The sequence below is a fragment of the Sturnus vulgaris genome, chromosome 1 (assembly GCF_052056855.1).
Source record: "Sturnus vulgaris isolate bStuVul1 chromosome 1, bStuVul1.hap1, whole genome shotgun sequence".
Lineage (NCBI taxonomy): Eukaryota > Metazoa > Chordata > Aves > Passeriformes > Sturnidae > Sturnus > Sturnus vulgaris.
Genome location: NC_142243.1, coordinates 21,726,923 through 21,740,276, shown reverse-complemented (window position 1 = coordinate 21,740,276; position 13,354 = coordinate 21,726,923). Strand labels below are relative to the sequence as shown.

The following is a 13,354-nucleotide window of genomic DNA, read 5'->3' as shown; positions in this document are numbered from 1 at the left end:
AAGCTCATTAGGGTTTCTATAATGGCTCCCAGGCAAGCAGAAGGTCAAGATTTGAACTTTACCTGAGCAGACATAGGAAGAAAGGCTGTCAGTAATTCATTGATTCATGCTGATCTCACATGCTGATTATTTTGCTACATTTGGGGGCATGGTTTGGAGTGTCTTGGGGTGTTGCTGAGTTTGGGATTTATTTTTTTTTAATTATTATCAAAGGTTATTGTATTGCCTGGGATTTATTGGGATTTTTTTATTATTATTATCAAAGGTTATTGTATTGCCTGGTACAATAATAAATCATAGCAGTTAAAAATTACACAGCAGTTTATAAATTACATATTTCAAACACTTCTTTAATCATAATTTTGTTCTTCAGACAGTGCTACTCAGAACATCAGGCAAAAATACTACTACAAGACATATTTTGGGAAATGTTTGGGATAAGGAACTGTATTTTGGTAGAGAGAAAAGGTGTTCAATGTCCTTATTAGTGAAGCTTACAGATGAAATCCAGATGTAAAAAGAAAGGCCTTGGAAACTGTTTTTCTACTGGAATATTTCTAAGTGTACATATTCAGTAAGCCTCATTTGCTATATCTTAATGAGCAAGTCTTCGAGAATACACAGTGGAAACAACATTTTTGCTGTAGATTTTAAGCACTTTTCTCTGCCTTTGGTTTTTATTGACTATGAAGATTATGTAAGCTCTGTTAAGTCATTCTGTAAACTTGTTTAAATCCCTTTCAAGGAAAGGAATTTTCTAACTTCTTCCAATTTGCTGTTTATAATGATCTTTACTGATGAAAGCTGTCATGTATGCAAATCAACATAAATATTTAAAGGCTGATTCCACAACCCACAGATATCAAATTCAATCACGTACAACATCAGTGATTCTTTAAGGTGAAGAAATAATATAAACAGCAGATAGCTGTCAAAAGAAAAAAAAAAGCAAACAATGAATTTATTTATCCTTTCCCTATTAAAAGTAATAACATGGCATATGGATACAACCCTCTATTTCAAGTCATCATATCTTCTTTCTATAATAAAAATCCCAGTGCAGAGATTTATTAACCTAGCCAAAATGAAAGGCGCATCTTTGTCCACCAAGTGTTATCATTTTCAAATAAGACATGTCCTCTAGGGAATAAATTTGAAGGCCATTTTTTGTTTATTTTTTGGGAAGGGTTTACTTTTGAGATAAATAACCACAGTATTGGATCTATATTTTTTTAAAGTTTAACTTATAAAAGATGCTTATTATAATGCTAAGCAATAAAACTTATCTCTTTTGCAGTGTATATATACACAATAAGAATCTCCTGTTGTTCATGTTATAGAATACACTGGTTATAGATAGGTCTTCAGCAGAAAATGAGCAAAGTATAAAATCAGCAAGTCTACATATTCAATACTTACTTCAATGTAATTTTTGGTTTATAGGATATAAATACATCTGTGTCAAAGAGCACAAATCTGTGATTTTTCCATTATTAGTCATCACAAAGTTATCATACATTCCCGGAAAAAGAACTTTTAAAAAGTGATGCTTATTTGTGAATAAGCAGTGTCTCCAACATTGTTCTGTATATTGCCTCTTTTCTATATTTACTAGCCAAGGATATATTTATCATTCAAATGAAAACTGACATCTTTGTATGTAGTACCAACCTGATTTTTCTTCATTTGCCTGACTAAACAATTCTTTCATATGGGTTTTGCTATCCTCTCTTTAAAGTGAAGTAAGTGTATATTGAAACATTTTTTAAAAAGGGGGAAAATGCTATCGTCCATCCTGTAGATGTATACAATAAAGCAGCCTTGGACTTCTACACAGGAAGAGCAATAGTACAGCTTTGTAAGGACAGCAGTTAAGCATTCAGACAGCTTGGAGAAGCTGCATATGTATTCAGTGACATTTATGGGATGTTTATTTACTATTTGGTACACAAACTACTTGCATGCACATCACCTTGTGAGTCTGTTTTCTACGGGGACCTGCACGATTGTTTTTTCAGTTTCATTTCCTGAACATTTCCTCCATAGTTATGTGAGAGTTTCTGATCTGTGCCCATCAGACCAGGCAGCCACTCCCCGTGGCTCTACGGCTCTATGGCTCTCAGCTGCTCTTTGGCACAGACCTGTGCCCACGTGGACTGTGGGAATCCTGGATACTGTGTTCCTACACCGTCATGCCTCCCAGCACAGAGCAGCCATCAGTGCAGCATCTGGAAGTAAGCAGTGCCTTTCCCACGCTGGGAAATCCTTGTTATCATCCAGTCCACCGACCACTCGCCTTAGCCAGCATTTGGACCACAATATTCACCACGGAACCGATGTGAGGATCCTGCAGAGTCATTCTCTGTCGACTGTAATGCATCACCAAAAGCTTCTCGCAATCGAAGACAAGGGCTCAAGAGCAGGCTCAATACATCAAGATCATAACTCGGTTTTTCAGTGTCTAACAAAGGGTGGGATAAATATACACATTCTGCGTCTTCTTAGATCCCCCAATAAAATCCATGGCCAGAGTTCACATACCTCACAGAAGTTATACTTGAACTGAAATGTAATGATTAGCACAGAAAAATGAAGACTGGTTCAGATGAATAATTTATACTGGTTACTTCTTGAACCCACAAAAGCTAATAGAATTAGAGCTATAAATATCTGAATATGAAAACTTTTCTTTGAAAAAAAATACTCAGAACACCTTAATAAGAACTTGCATTTCTAGCAGACCCTCCGATCATAGCATTCATACAGATTTCATTTATAATTTTAACCCCAAAATATAATCTAACAAATATTTTGCTATCAAAGGGTGTATTTTTGGGAACTCTCTTCTTACACTTTCTAATCTAGTTTCACAAGCCTTCCTCACATGTTGCCATCTAAGTTGGAAATGAGGGCTGCAGATTTATAACTGATTACAACTGCGAATGTTCTCAAAGACACCAAATACAGCTCTCCAGTTCAGTCTGAGCAGAATATTGATAGAATATTTTTGTTGACACAAAAGCACTAAATCTGTTTTAGAATGTGTTCCACAGAAAACATCAATTGAAAAATTGATATCAACTAGAGTTGATTAATGCATGAATTGTTTCAGAGCTGCATGCATTCTCCCAGCAATAGTTCTATTTCTTTACTTGAACCAGCTTGCCAATTATCATTATGCACAACTATGAAACTGGGACAAAATTTTGATGATGTTTACATCTTATCTAGTATGCACATAAATTTAGTCTTGTATTACAAAAAAAAAAAGGAAAGAAAAAATAAAAAGCTGTCATTCAAGTGCCTTATGACTGGGTACAGAACAATATGTTGTGCATAGTGAAGAGCATTTTCAGGTATGTGTACCTACCCCATGACTAATCTTGAGCACTGCAGTTGATTGTAGAAGACAAGCAATGCTATGTGCCCACACAAAATACAGAAATGCAGGACTGAACTCTGTATATCTGGCTCTAATATTGCAGTAAGCCATATCACCTATGCAGATTATCAACATAAACAAATCATTTTAATACTGTTCTTTCAGAGTTTGGAAGGTTCAAAGGCTAAGAGCAGAGCAGATTGAATTTGCAGAAAATAGTGTTTACAACTGTCAATGTGGATGCTAAAAAGTTCTTTTAAAGGATCTTATTGCTCTTCAGAAATATTCACATGTATAGACTGCTGCATGCACATATGTTTGCAAAATGGCTTATTCTCCAATGAAGACTGCTTAATTCTAGGGAGGGTCAAACTGGATTTTAATGGTACTGCATGTTATGTTGGGAATTCTGGTTCCTGCAAGTGCATGCATGCATCTGAAATTCTCTTTAACAGTAACTTGATATTGTAATAAATTTAATTTGCCCTTTTATGTAAATTATTATTATTCCTAATCATTTTTTACCATGGTAGGCGTACAAAACTTAGATAGTAAAATCCTAACTCTTGAGTTCTAAAGAGGGTCTACAGTTTATGCTCTGTTTTGTAACAAATATGATACACTATTTTCCATGGATAGACACAAAAAGCAGTAAAACTAAACCTCTCAGAGTACCACAGCAGCATTTTAAAATAAAAATATTTCAGCAGGTAGATAAAAACATTTTAAATGTCTTTTTTTTTAATACAGAGAATTCAACATTTTCTCCAGGACAAATGAGTAAAATTACGTTTGCAGGTAATGATTGAGTCTTCTAAAGTGATGAGTTGTGACATAATAAAAAGACTTATCAAAGGCTCATGTTAAATGCAAAAAGAAAAAAAAACAAACAACAAAACAAAACAAAAACCAAAGAAAAACAAAACCAAAAACAAACAAAAAACCAAACCAAAAAAATACTACCTCCCCAAAAACCTCTCCCCACAAATAACAAAAAAAAACCCAAAACTAAACTAAACAAAGAAAAACAAACATACACACACACAAAAAACAAACACAAAAAACCCCCAATGCCCAAACTAAAAATCCCCTAGCCTTGCAGAAAAAGGCTATACAGTCCACTAGAAAAACCCAAGTAGGGAAAAATGCCTACATTCTGGCCAGCCTTTAAAAGCTTTCTTTTCCTCCTCCATTTAGGTACCTTTTACAGGGGACTTTTGCAAAGCTTTGGTAAGGAATAAGTAGATTCAGATGATTAGATTGTTTTGATCACAGTTTTCTTTTCAAGGAATCTAATCTCACATGCAAGCATTCACATAAATGAAGTTACTCTGTTTATTTAGTTGTAAAGTGGCCAAAACAAAACGTTCATTTAGACAGAGGAAGGAACTGGAACATCCTTCCCAGTAAAGCCAGGCAAGTGCTTACCATGGACAGCACATATGGGCAAGAGTCCAGAAAACAGGGCTGAACAGGCAGAGGAACATTGATACTTAGAGCCTGGGTAACAGCTCAAACCACCATCCCAGGGAACACCTGTTTCACAATCACTAGGTCCCTACATTCATTTTCAAATTTGTACACAGTACAGAATTTAAAAAATAAATAAAATAAGAAAACCTAACTAAATGCTCTGGGTGAGTAAAATGCATATGAACTGAAAGTGAGAACGTAAATGGATGCAATGGCAATAATTCTGGAACTAATGGACAAACAAGCATTGCCAAGTGCAAAATAACAGAGAAATTGATCTGAGTTTACGAACTCAATTGAGGGACCAATAAAAATATTAGACTGCTGGAAAGGTGCTGTCAGACATAAAGCACCTGTTTAACATTACTGCTAATTGTGGGTGAAGGAAATGGCCCAGCAGAAATTGGATGAAGATGATTAAATTTAATTGCAATGCTATATACAAAGTGCTACCCACTCACTGAATTAGAATCAAAATATGCTCAGAAGTGATACATTCCACAAAACCAGGTTTAATACAAGGCACGAGCAGCAAGACTACATGTGGCAAAAAGCACATTCCCATTTTCTGAAAGTTCTTTCTGTCTTTCACATGTCGTAGAATTGCACAAAGAGCATTGTAATAGGAACCATGAAATCAGGAAATAAGGTCACTGTAAGGTGGATTGTGGGCTGCAGGAATGCTCATATTCTCCAGCACAGTGGAGGCAGGAGGGTTGGTAGGAAACACACTCAGCCCACTCTGAGACACAAAGTGCCAGGAATCGATGAGATGAGAAACAGTTAAGCAGGAGTGCCTGCCCTTGGTTTGTGTAAGGCAGATGCCTCTGTAAGCCAGCTCCAAGCTTTCAGAAGAGTGCACAGAATCTCCCCTGGCAGGCAGCCACTTCTGCTGGAGGCAGCTGCCAGAGACTTCTGGCACAGAATAGCGAAAGTACAATTTTCCAGCTTCTGTACAATTTCTCTCTTTTTTTCTTTCTACAAAATTTTGTTAGTGCAGTTGGGGTTTTCCCCCCCTTTCCTTTTGTCACTGGTTTATTATCGGTATATTATTTATTATTTAGTGTACCCTTTAGACTCTATTTCCTAACTTAAATTTTACTTTCCATGCATTTTCCTTGTATGGCCCAGCACACCCTTCCTCTCTGCTTTCAGTGCTGTTGAGAGTGCAGTCACAGTGCTAAAGGATGACTTGCTGACAGTCAGAAACTCACAAGTTATTTGGTCTTCCAGTAATCACCCAGGTGGCTCCTCCTTTAACTTGCTGTCACCTAAACCATATTTCACATGTACATATCCACTATGTCTAGCCTTTAAATTGCTTTCTGACAACTGTGCTAGCACTGGTTGGTGGCAAACACAACACTGTCACTTTGTGGCAGATTTGGTTATGCCAGTGTTTCTAGCTCTGATCTCAGGCAGACGGAGACAGCTGCCCATGCCATAACCCTCCTGTTCTCTATTTACAGTCATTCAGTCCTCAGGTTCACTTAAGTTTTCAACTTTCCACGTGCCTAGAGTTGTTATCTGCTGCAGAGAGTGCTAAGGTGCTACTCAGCCCTGGTTCTATTTGCTTCAGTGCTAAAACAGCTTGCGCATGGCTCAGTATCAACTAAACCATCATTATTTTCAAGTACCTGCAATGTACTTAATTAGAATTACTGGAGCCTCTGAACATGGAGTGAGAGCTGTGCTTTTTTAAAGGTAACTCTGTGTAACAGAAAAGCCTTTCCCACCCCCAACAACTCAAAGAACTCAGGCAGGCACCCAGTGCAACGGAGCAGCTGCTTGACAGCTTTATTTGAAAACAGCTTAGAGAAGTACATGAAAAATACTGTATTCAGCTGAAGTTGCAGGGAACAACGGAAGAAAAATAATTAGCCAAGTCAGAAATTGGCTAAGGCACTGGGTCTTCTAAGCCTTCTATTTCCTTCAAAATACAAAAGGATCTTTAAATACTGAGTAGTAAATGAGACTTTGTTTATATCTTATCGTAAAAAGCCACAGGAAGAACAGTGCACCTTAATAACATCCTTGGCTTAGAAATGATTCAGAAGCAAGGGGGCCATCTGCTGAATTCCCAGTACCATTTTCTGCTGTATCCTGGAAGTTTCTTTAAAAGTTTTGCAGGCAAGTCCTTTTCAGTGTCAGTTTTCCCAGGCTTGTGAAGCATGGCAGTAAACCTCTGAGCAGGTTGAGCTGCAGGTGAGTATGACAGCCTTATCTATCATGACTTAAAACCAGTACACTGATCAATGTAATCTATTCAGGACTCAAAAATCCTGTAGACAATATCATCACTCTGAAGTATAAGTAATATCTCTGTATCATAATGCATTTCCTTACATAGCAATTTTCAGGCAGAAAATATGCTCATAATATGTTCCTGAACATAATTTTTCAGATAAAATATAAAAACTTAAAGCACAGAACCAAGCCTCTGAAATAAGCAGCTTCCTTCATTGGCTTACTGTCCAGTATCCTTAGTAATGTTGACATCATGCTCAAACTCAGCATTTCCTTCCCCATGTAACTCCATCAGACTCCACTGATAAAGGATTCACTGGTGACTGCTGCTAATTCCCCTCTTTCTGAATTCATTACCACTAACTTTGTGATATTCGTGGCTAGTCCCTTCTCCAACATGTAAAAGTGGGCAAAGGAAAGGTAAACTTTTTGAAGGATTTAATGAGAACATCACGACAAATTCATTACATACCCAAAGTGTGTTATCCTTGTAGCTCTACATATCTTGTTCTCATTAGAACTACTACAGCTAAAGGTCTCCCTGCATACTAGGAAGAAGGACCAGAATTGTTTCTGCCACAATAATAGCAAAGTGTACTAAAAAAATACTACATAAACACCCAGACTGAAAAAAATCCTTGTTCATAAACCCATGAAATTTGATAAAGGTGTTTAAAATATTCACCACTGTTCTTATTTCTTAAAGCATAGCCTTAAGTCTACTGACATTTCATGGTCTGTTAATACAGAACACTTTAAATATAGAAAGGTACATATTATCCATTAAAGGCTACGTAGACTCATGCATAAGATCATTCATAGTGTACAAACAGAAGATTGTTTAATGGTATAAATGATGAAATCAAATCTTCAAGGCTGCTTCCAATTCAACATTTTAAAAATGACTGCGAGACATAACTTGTATCTTTCAAAGTTATAACCAGGAGGGATTAAATAAAAGTACAGCACAGGGAATACAAATAAATGCCACTTACTTAAGATTTCCTTCTTAAGTATAAGAAGAGGTCTCAAGTTTAACTCAATAGTTGGAGAGTTTGCATTGTGTGTGGCATTTTTCATGTTTAAAACAATGTTACTGTCTCAGTGAATACTAAATCTCAATATGCATGACTCCCACATCCATAATGTAAAATGTATCCAGGTGGTGTTGTTTGCTGTTCACTGTTCCCAACTTTATGCACACTGATAAGCAAGAAGGATATAATCTGGAAAGTTATAAATTTGTAGCTACATGCAAATTACTCACTGCTTTCAATATTTAATAGCAAACTATTACCCTCTGTGCCAAATGAGCATCCTTTATTTGTCACCTAAAATCTGAACTTCCATTTCAAAGTATGAAAATAGCATATATAAACCAATAGAAATTCAAAATATCAAGCACATGAAAAAGTTACAGAACTACAATTACCCAGCATTAATACAACTTTATCATGCAATTTTACTCCCATCAGCTGTCCAACACTCTCCAAAGAGCTTAGCCTATGACCTCAAAAGCCTGACTAGCTTCAAAGAGTTGCCACTAAAAAAAGGCAAAAGAAAAGACAGAAAACTTTTCTTTTTTTTTTTTTTTTTAAGAAAAGAAATATATAGAGAGAAATAAAAGTTTTCCCTCAAGAATTCAGAATGAAAGCTAAGGATTGCTAAAAGTCAGTCCTTTCAGTAGACATGGCCCCAAAACATATAAAACATACCAACTTCTGGTAATACAAATTTAGGAAACAAGATGTTGTGTCTTAGTGAAAAAGCAATACAAAGTGCCCTTGCTACTTTTTTCAAACCCTGGAAAGCTCACATGAAAGCTCACTATACAGTAAAAGAGAGTTGAGATTAATTTTCAACTTCACAGCTTTTTCCCTTTTCACTAAATCCTAGATGGTTCACTTAAGACTAAGATGCTTTAATTTTAAACAAAATCCTTTTTAAAAATGCACCTTTAAAAATAAGGAACACAAATTTTCATTGGTCTTCTCTGTTACTTACATACAAACAAATTATTACTCCCACCCGGTAGCAGAATTGTATTTAAAATTACTATTTGTTAGTAGAACTGTGTTTGAAGAGATGATTTGTTAGTCGAGTCAGACAAATTTATTTCATAAGATATTTAGACGTAACGGAGTGGTGTGCATAGTCACTAGGCAATTAAAAAGGCAAAGAAATTGAAAAGTTAAGGATTTGGAACATAGCATTTGGAGAGTAGTATCTTCCCATGCTTTTGATACTACTCGACTTGAACATTAGTTGTTAAAGCTCTACTAAATCAGAAGTATTTACAACCAAGCTTGTCCCCATTTTAGATCTTTGAGACCTTTTCCTTTTGACCTAGTTTTGAACACAGACCTCAGTAAATGTTGCCTGCATTTCAGGGGGTTCCACACACGAGAATGGAAAGTGGATCGGTTTCATGGGTCAAAGAACACAAAGGCATCTCAGCCAATAGACTGATCAATGATACCTGCGGTGCTGTTGTGTTATATTGCACACGACAGACACAGCAGTACAAGGGAAGAACCTGCAGGTGCTCTATCAGAGCGCTGGTGCACAACACAGAAGGGATTTTTGGAAGCCTAGTGAAGTATTTGTCATTTTTGGTCATTGAAAGTCAAGAAGGGGAAAGCAGACTTTAGTTCCTGGAAGGTATTTAGGGTGTAGGTGTGTTACGGGGCGCAACCTGGCATTGCCGAAGCCCAGGAAATCCCAGCAGTAGGCTCAAGGTGTCCCTGGTACTCGTGCAAGGCCGGCTCGGCGGGTGGCAGGTCCGCACCCCTCCGTGTGTCACACACACGCTGACACCCGGCACAGGGACAGGGAAAGTTCGGTCGCGACTGCGGAGGCGGTGGCGATACCAGAGCCACCGCGCAGAGGCGGAGGAGAGGCAGCGGGGCATGGTCACTGCCGGGGCACCTGCGGGGGCTCCCCCGGCCCCGCTGCCCCCGCAGCGCAGGGCTCCCCGCCGCCCCTACGGAACGCCCTTAGCGACCCACGGACACCGTCTAGGGTAGCTCGACGGGTCTGCAGTCCCCGCGGGACCGCTCCAAACTTCACGCGTGTTCTACCTAGCTGTCGGTCTCGACAGGTAGTTCACAACGCGCGGCAGACAAACTCGCAAGTGCATCTTTTGGCAGACGAAACCACAAGGACGATCGCTCCCCTCCTCCGCCGCGTCAAAACCTTGGACAAAACCGCGACACCTGGAGCCGACACGGCGCCTTCCTTTCTACCAGCCTCCAACTTCACACCAAAGCGTCAGAAATTAATCTCTCCCTGGGCAGGAGCCCGAGACGCTGTCCAGGGATAACCCCAGCTAATCCGCAGCCGCCCCCGTCCCACCGCCGAGCGCCAGCACCGCCCCCAGCCCCGTCCCCGCGGCCCCGCGCCGGCAGCCGCCGACGGAGAAACTTTTCCGAGCCGCCCGGCGAGGCAGCGCCCACGGCGGGGCAGCGCCCACGGCGGGGCCCCGCGGAGCGGCACCGAGCCGGCGCCCACGCCCCACGCCCCCCGCAGCCGCGCCGGCCGCCCCCAGCGTGGGCATCCGCCCGCCCCGCTCCTACCGTGCGGGGGGCAAGTGAGGGAGGGGGCGAGGAGGTGGCAGTTACCGGCGAGCGAGCGCCCTTCTTGCAGAGCGGTCCCCTGAAGACGCCTTTGATGCCGCGGTAGTGCCCGTTGCTGAGGTGCCGGGAGCTGATGACCAGGTAGCACGCCATGCGGGCCCCCCGGGCGGGCGGGCGCGGCGGCGGACGGCAGCCCGGCTCCTCCGCGGCCGCGGTGCTGGCTCCGCCGGAGCAGAAGCCCGCATGAAGGAGCGGGCGGAACCGCAGCAGCGATCTCCCTGCTCCCGTCTCATCCAGCGCCCGGGTGAGCGCTGCCAGCAGCAGGATGCACTGAAGGCGGCGGCAGCCAGAGCACATCTGAGAGAGCGCGGAGGCCAGTCCGCATGCTGCTCCGCGGGTGGGAGACGGGCCGGGGAGAAGAAGGGCAGAGCGCAACTTGCACAGTCCGCCGCTGCTACGGCCCTTCCTCCTCTTCCTCCTGCTCCTGCTCAGAGCAGGCCACCCGCAGCCGACATCCGGAGGGGAGTTTCTCCGCGGCAGCTGGAGCGGCGGCTGCTCCCCATGGCTGTCCCCAGCGCCGGGCTGGGTGGTGGATGCCGCCGCGCACGGTCCCCGGCACCCCTCTCCTCCGTAGGGCCGCCGCAGTCGGCGCTGCGCCTCCCTCACCTCCGCCGGCGGGGGGGGGAGGCGGTGCGAGGGGGCGGAGGAGGGGTAGGAGGGGTAGGGCCGGAGCGGGGGCGGCGGCGGGAGGGAGGGAGGACATTGCCCCTCGCCTCCGCGGGGAGGGCAGCGATGCCGGCAGCCCCGGGCGGAGCGGCCGGGAAGCGGGGGAGGCAGCGGGGTGCGCTGACCGCCCTCCTTCTCTTCGCCCAACTTTCCCGTCCTCGATGTCGGCAGGTAACGTCCCTTCCCCGCCTGCCCCTGGCTGCGCTTCCACCTGTCCCCGGCATCCGCTCAGCCTCCTTCCCCTCCGCTGTCCCGTGCGCTGTCCCGGGCACGGGACGTGAACGCCGCGGACGCTCGGCATCCAGGCGCGGTGCCGGGAAGCGCGGCTGGGAGCGCGGGCTGGACCCGGACACCCCCGGCTTGTGCCTGGGCTTGTCTCCATCGTCCCCCCTGAAAGCGCGGGAATTTAGGTGCGTGGCGTCGTTTACCACCTAAATGATTTACACACAGTCGCAGGTATGAAAATCTTCCACCACTAAACAGCTGGAACAGGTTGTTCCTCTCCCCTTCTGCAAGACAGAGGAGCGAGGTACCTCGGACCCGCTTGTGCAGACTCAGTTTCTTCTCATCAGGTCACAAGTATCGTCTCTGCTCTGCTGCTTGCTAAGTCGATAAAATAAATCAATAAATCACACAGCCTTAGTAGTCACCTGCAGATCATTCATTTCTTCGAAGTAGATTGGTTTAAACTGTAGATAAGAATTGTTTCAGTTTTTTCACTTAATCTCCTAAAAGCATATGCTTTCAGTTATTTAATGAATGAAACTGATAAGCCACAATCATTCTAATTTTAGATTCTCAAGAGCTTTTGTCTATGAACCTAATGTAAATAAAAGGAAAATCTCACTCAATCCACCAAACTGATAAAGAGATAATGACAACTCAAATGTTATTTTTTGACTGTTTATATAAAATAGTGTTGTACAGTCCTAGTATTCAGCATTGTATAGTGTTTCACATACCATATTGTTTTACTACATGTGTATATGTACATATATACAAATTGTCAAATATATTATGTATTTTATTAATAAATATGTTATAAAGAAAACATAATAATTCTCGATTTGGAATAACCAAAGGTGGAAGTAATGTATTAAGAACATCCATATGTTAACCATCATATGGTATTTTACAATGTAAAAACTTTTAGGTGGGAGGTCAGATTAAGTTGGTAAAACTGAGGTATGAAATAAATGAAAGAACTTGGGTCTTTGCATTATGTGTGGTTGTGCTGTGGGACTCCTTACCAACGGGTGTTGTGGATCATAGATTAAACAGTCCTATGAATCAGTACAGATCAGGCTTTGAAGCTTGGTAGCAATACAATGCCTGCAAAAGACCTCTGGAGGACTTTTCTGAAGGAAGAAATTGCATTGTAAAGTGGAGTTTGAGAAATTGTGATACTGTACTGATAAAAAATAGTCCACTGTTAATTTGGTGATAAAAAGGAGCTTTTATGATTTCCTCTTACAAGTCACAGAAGTCACAGCTATGTGAGTGACTTGAAATTTAGTTCTGTTGGCATATATATTTTGTTAACTGCAAGTTCTTCCTGAAATAATTCCTCTGCAAGCCTGTTAAAGATAAAAGTATTGTCTTCACTTTGAATTTTGGTCTGCATCTTAACTTTCGACTCCACACGGAATATGTATCTGGAAGTAAAAACAAGCACCTTTTCTCTTTGGCAATGAAATTAACTTCCAAAAACTTTGCTTCTCTATGATGCAGCTGGTGTTTCTCAGAATAGAAACAGAAATAGAATTTACATCACATCTCAACAACTTGCATAGAGGTCTCTGTTCCTTTTCTATTGTGAAGAGACATGAAAAGTCCTTTGCTCCATGAGGCTGCTGATGCTCTGTTTCAAGGCGAGGGAGAGGGTGCAAAAGACCCAGGCCATGTGCATAGGCCAGAGATGCATGATGGTCAGACTGGCCATGTCACCTGC

The 13,354-nt window shown here is 41.9% G+C and overlaps 1 protein-coding gene and 1 long non-coding RNA gene across 2 annotated transcripts in view; one reads left to right on the top strand and one right to left on the bottom strand.

Moving 5' to 3' along the window:
• The window catches only part of ZNF804B (zinc finger protein 804B), a 225,282-nt gene extending 214,452 nt beyond the window's left edge, over positions 1 to 10,830 (bottom strand). The window contains exon 1 of the mRNA XM_088161351.1: positions 10,723 to 10,830. Within this exon, the coding sequence (XP_088017477.1) occupies positions 10,723 to 10,830 (108 nt within the window). The remainder of the gene's footprint in view (positions 1 to 10,722) is intronic.
• A 649-nt stretch (positions 10,831 to 11,479) lies between these two features.
• On the top strand, positions 11,480 to 12,625 carry LOC148225106 (uncharacterized). Its single transcript, XR_015802272.1, has 2 exons — positions 11,480 to 11,574; positions 11,854 to 12,625. It is a non-coding gene; the product is annotated as an uncharacterized LOC148225106 (long non-coding RNA).
• The last annotated feature ends 729 nt before the right edge of the window (positions 12,626 to 13,354 follow it).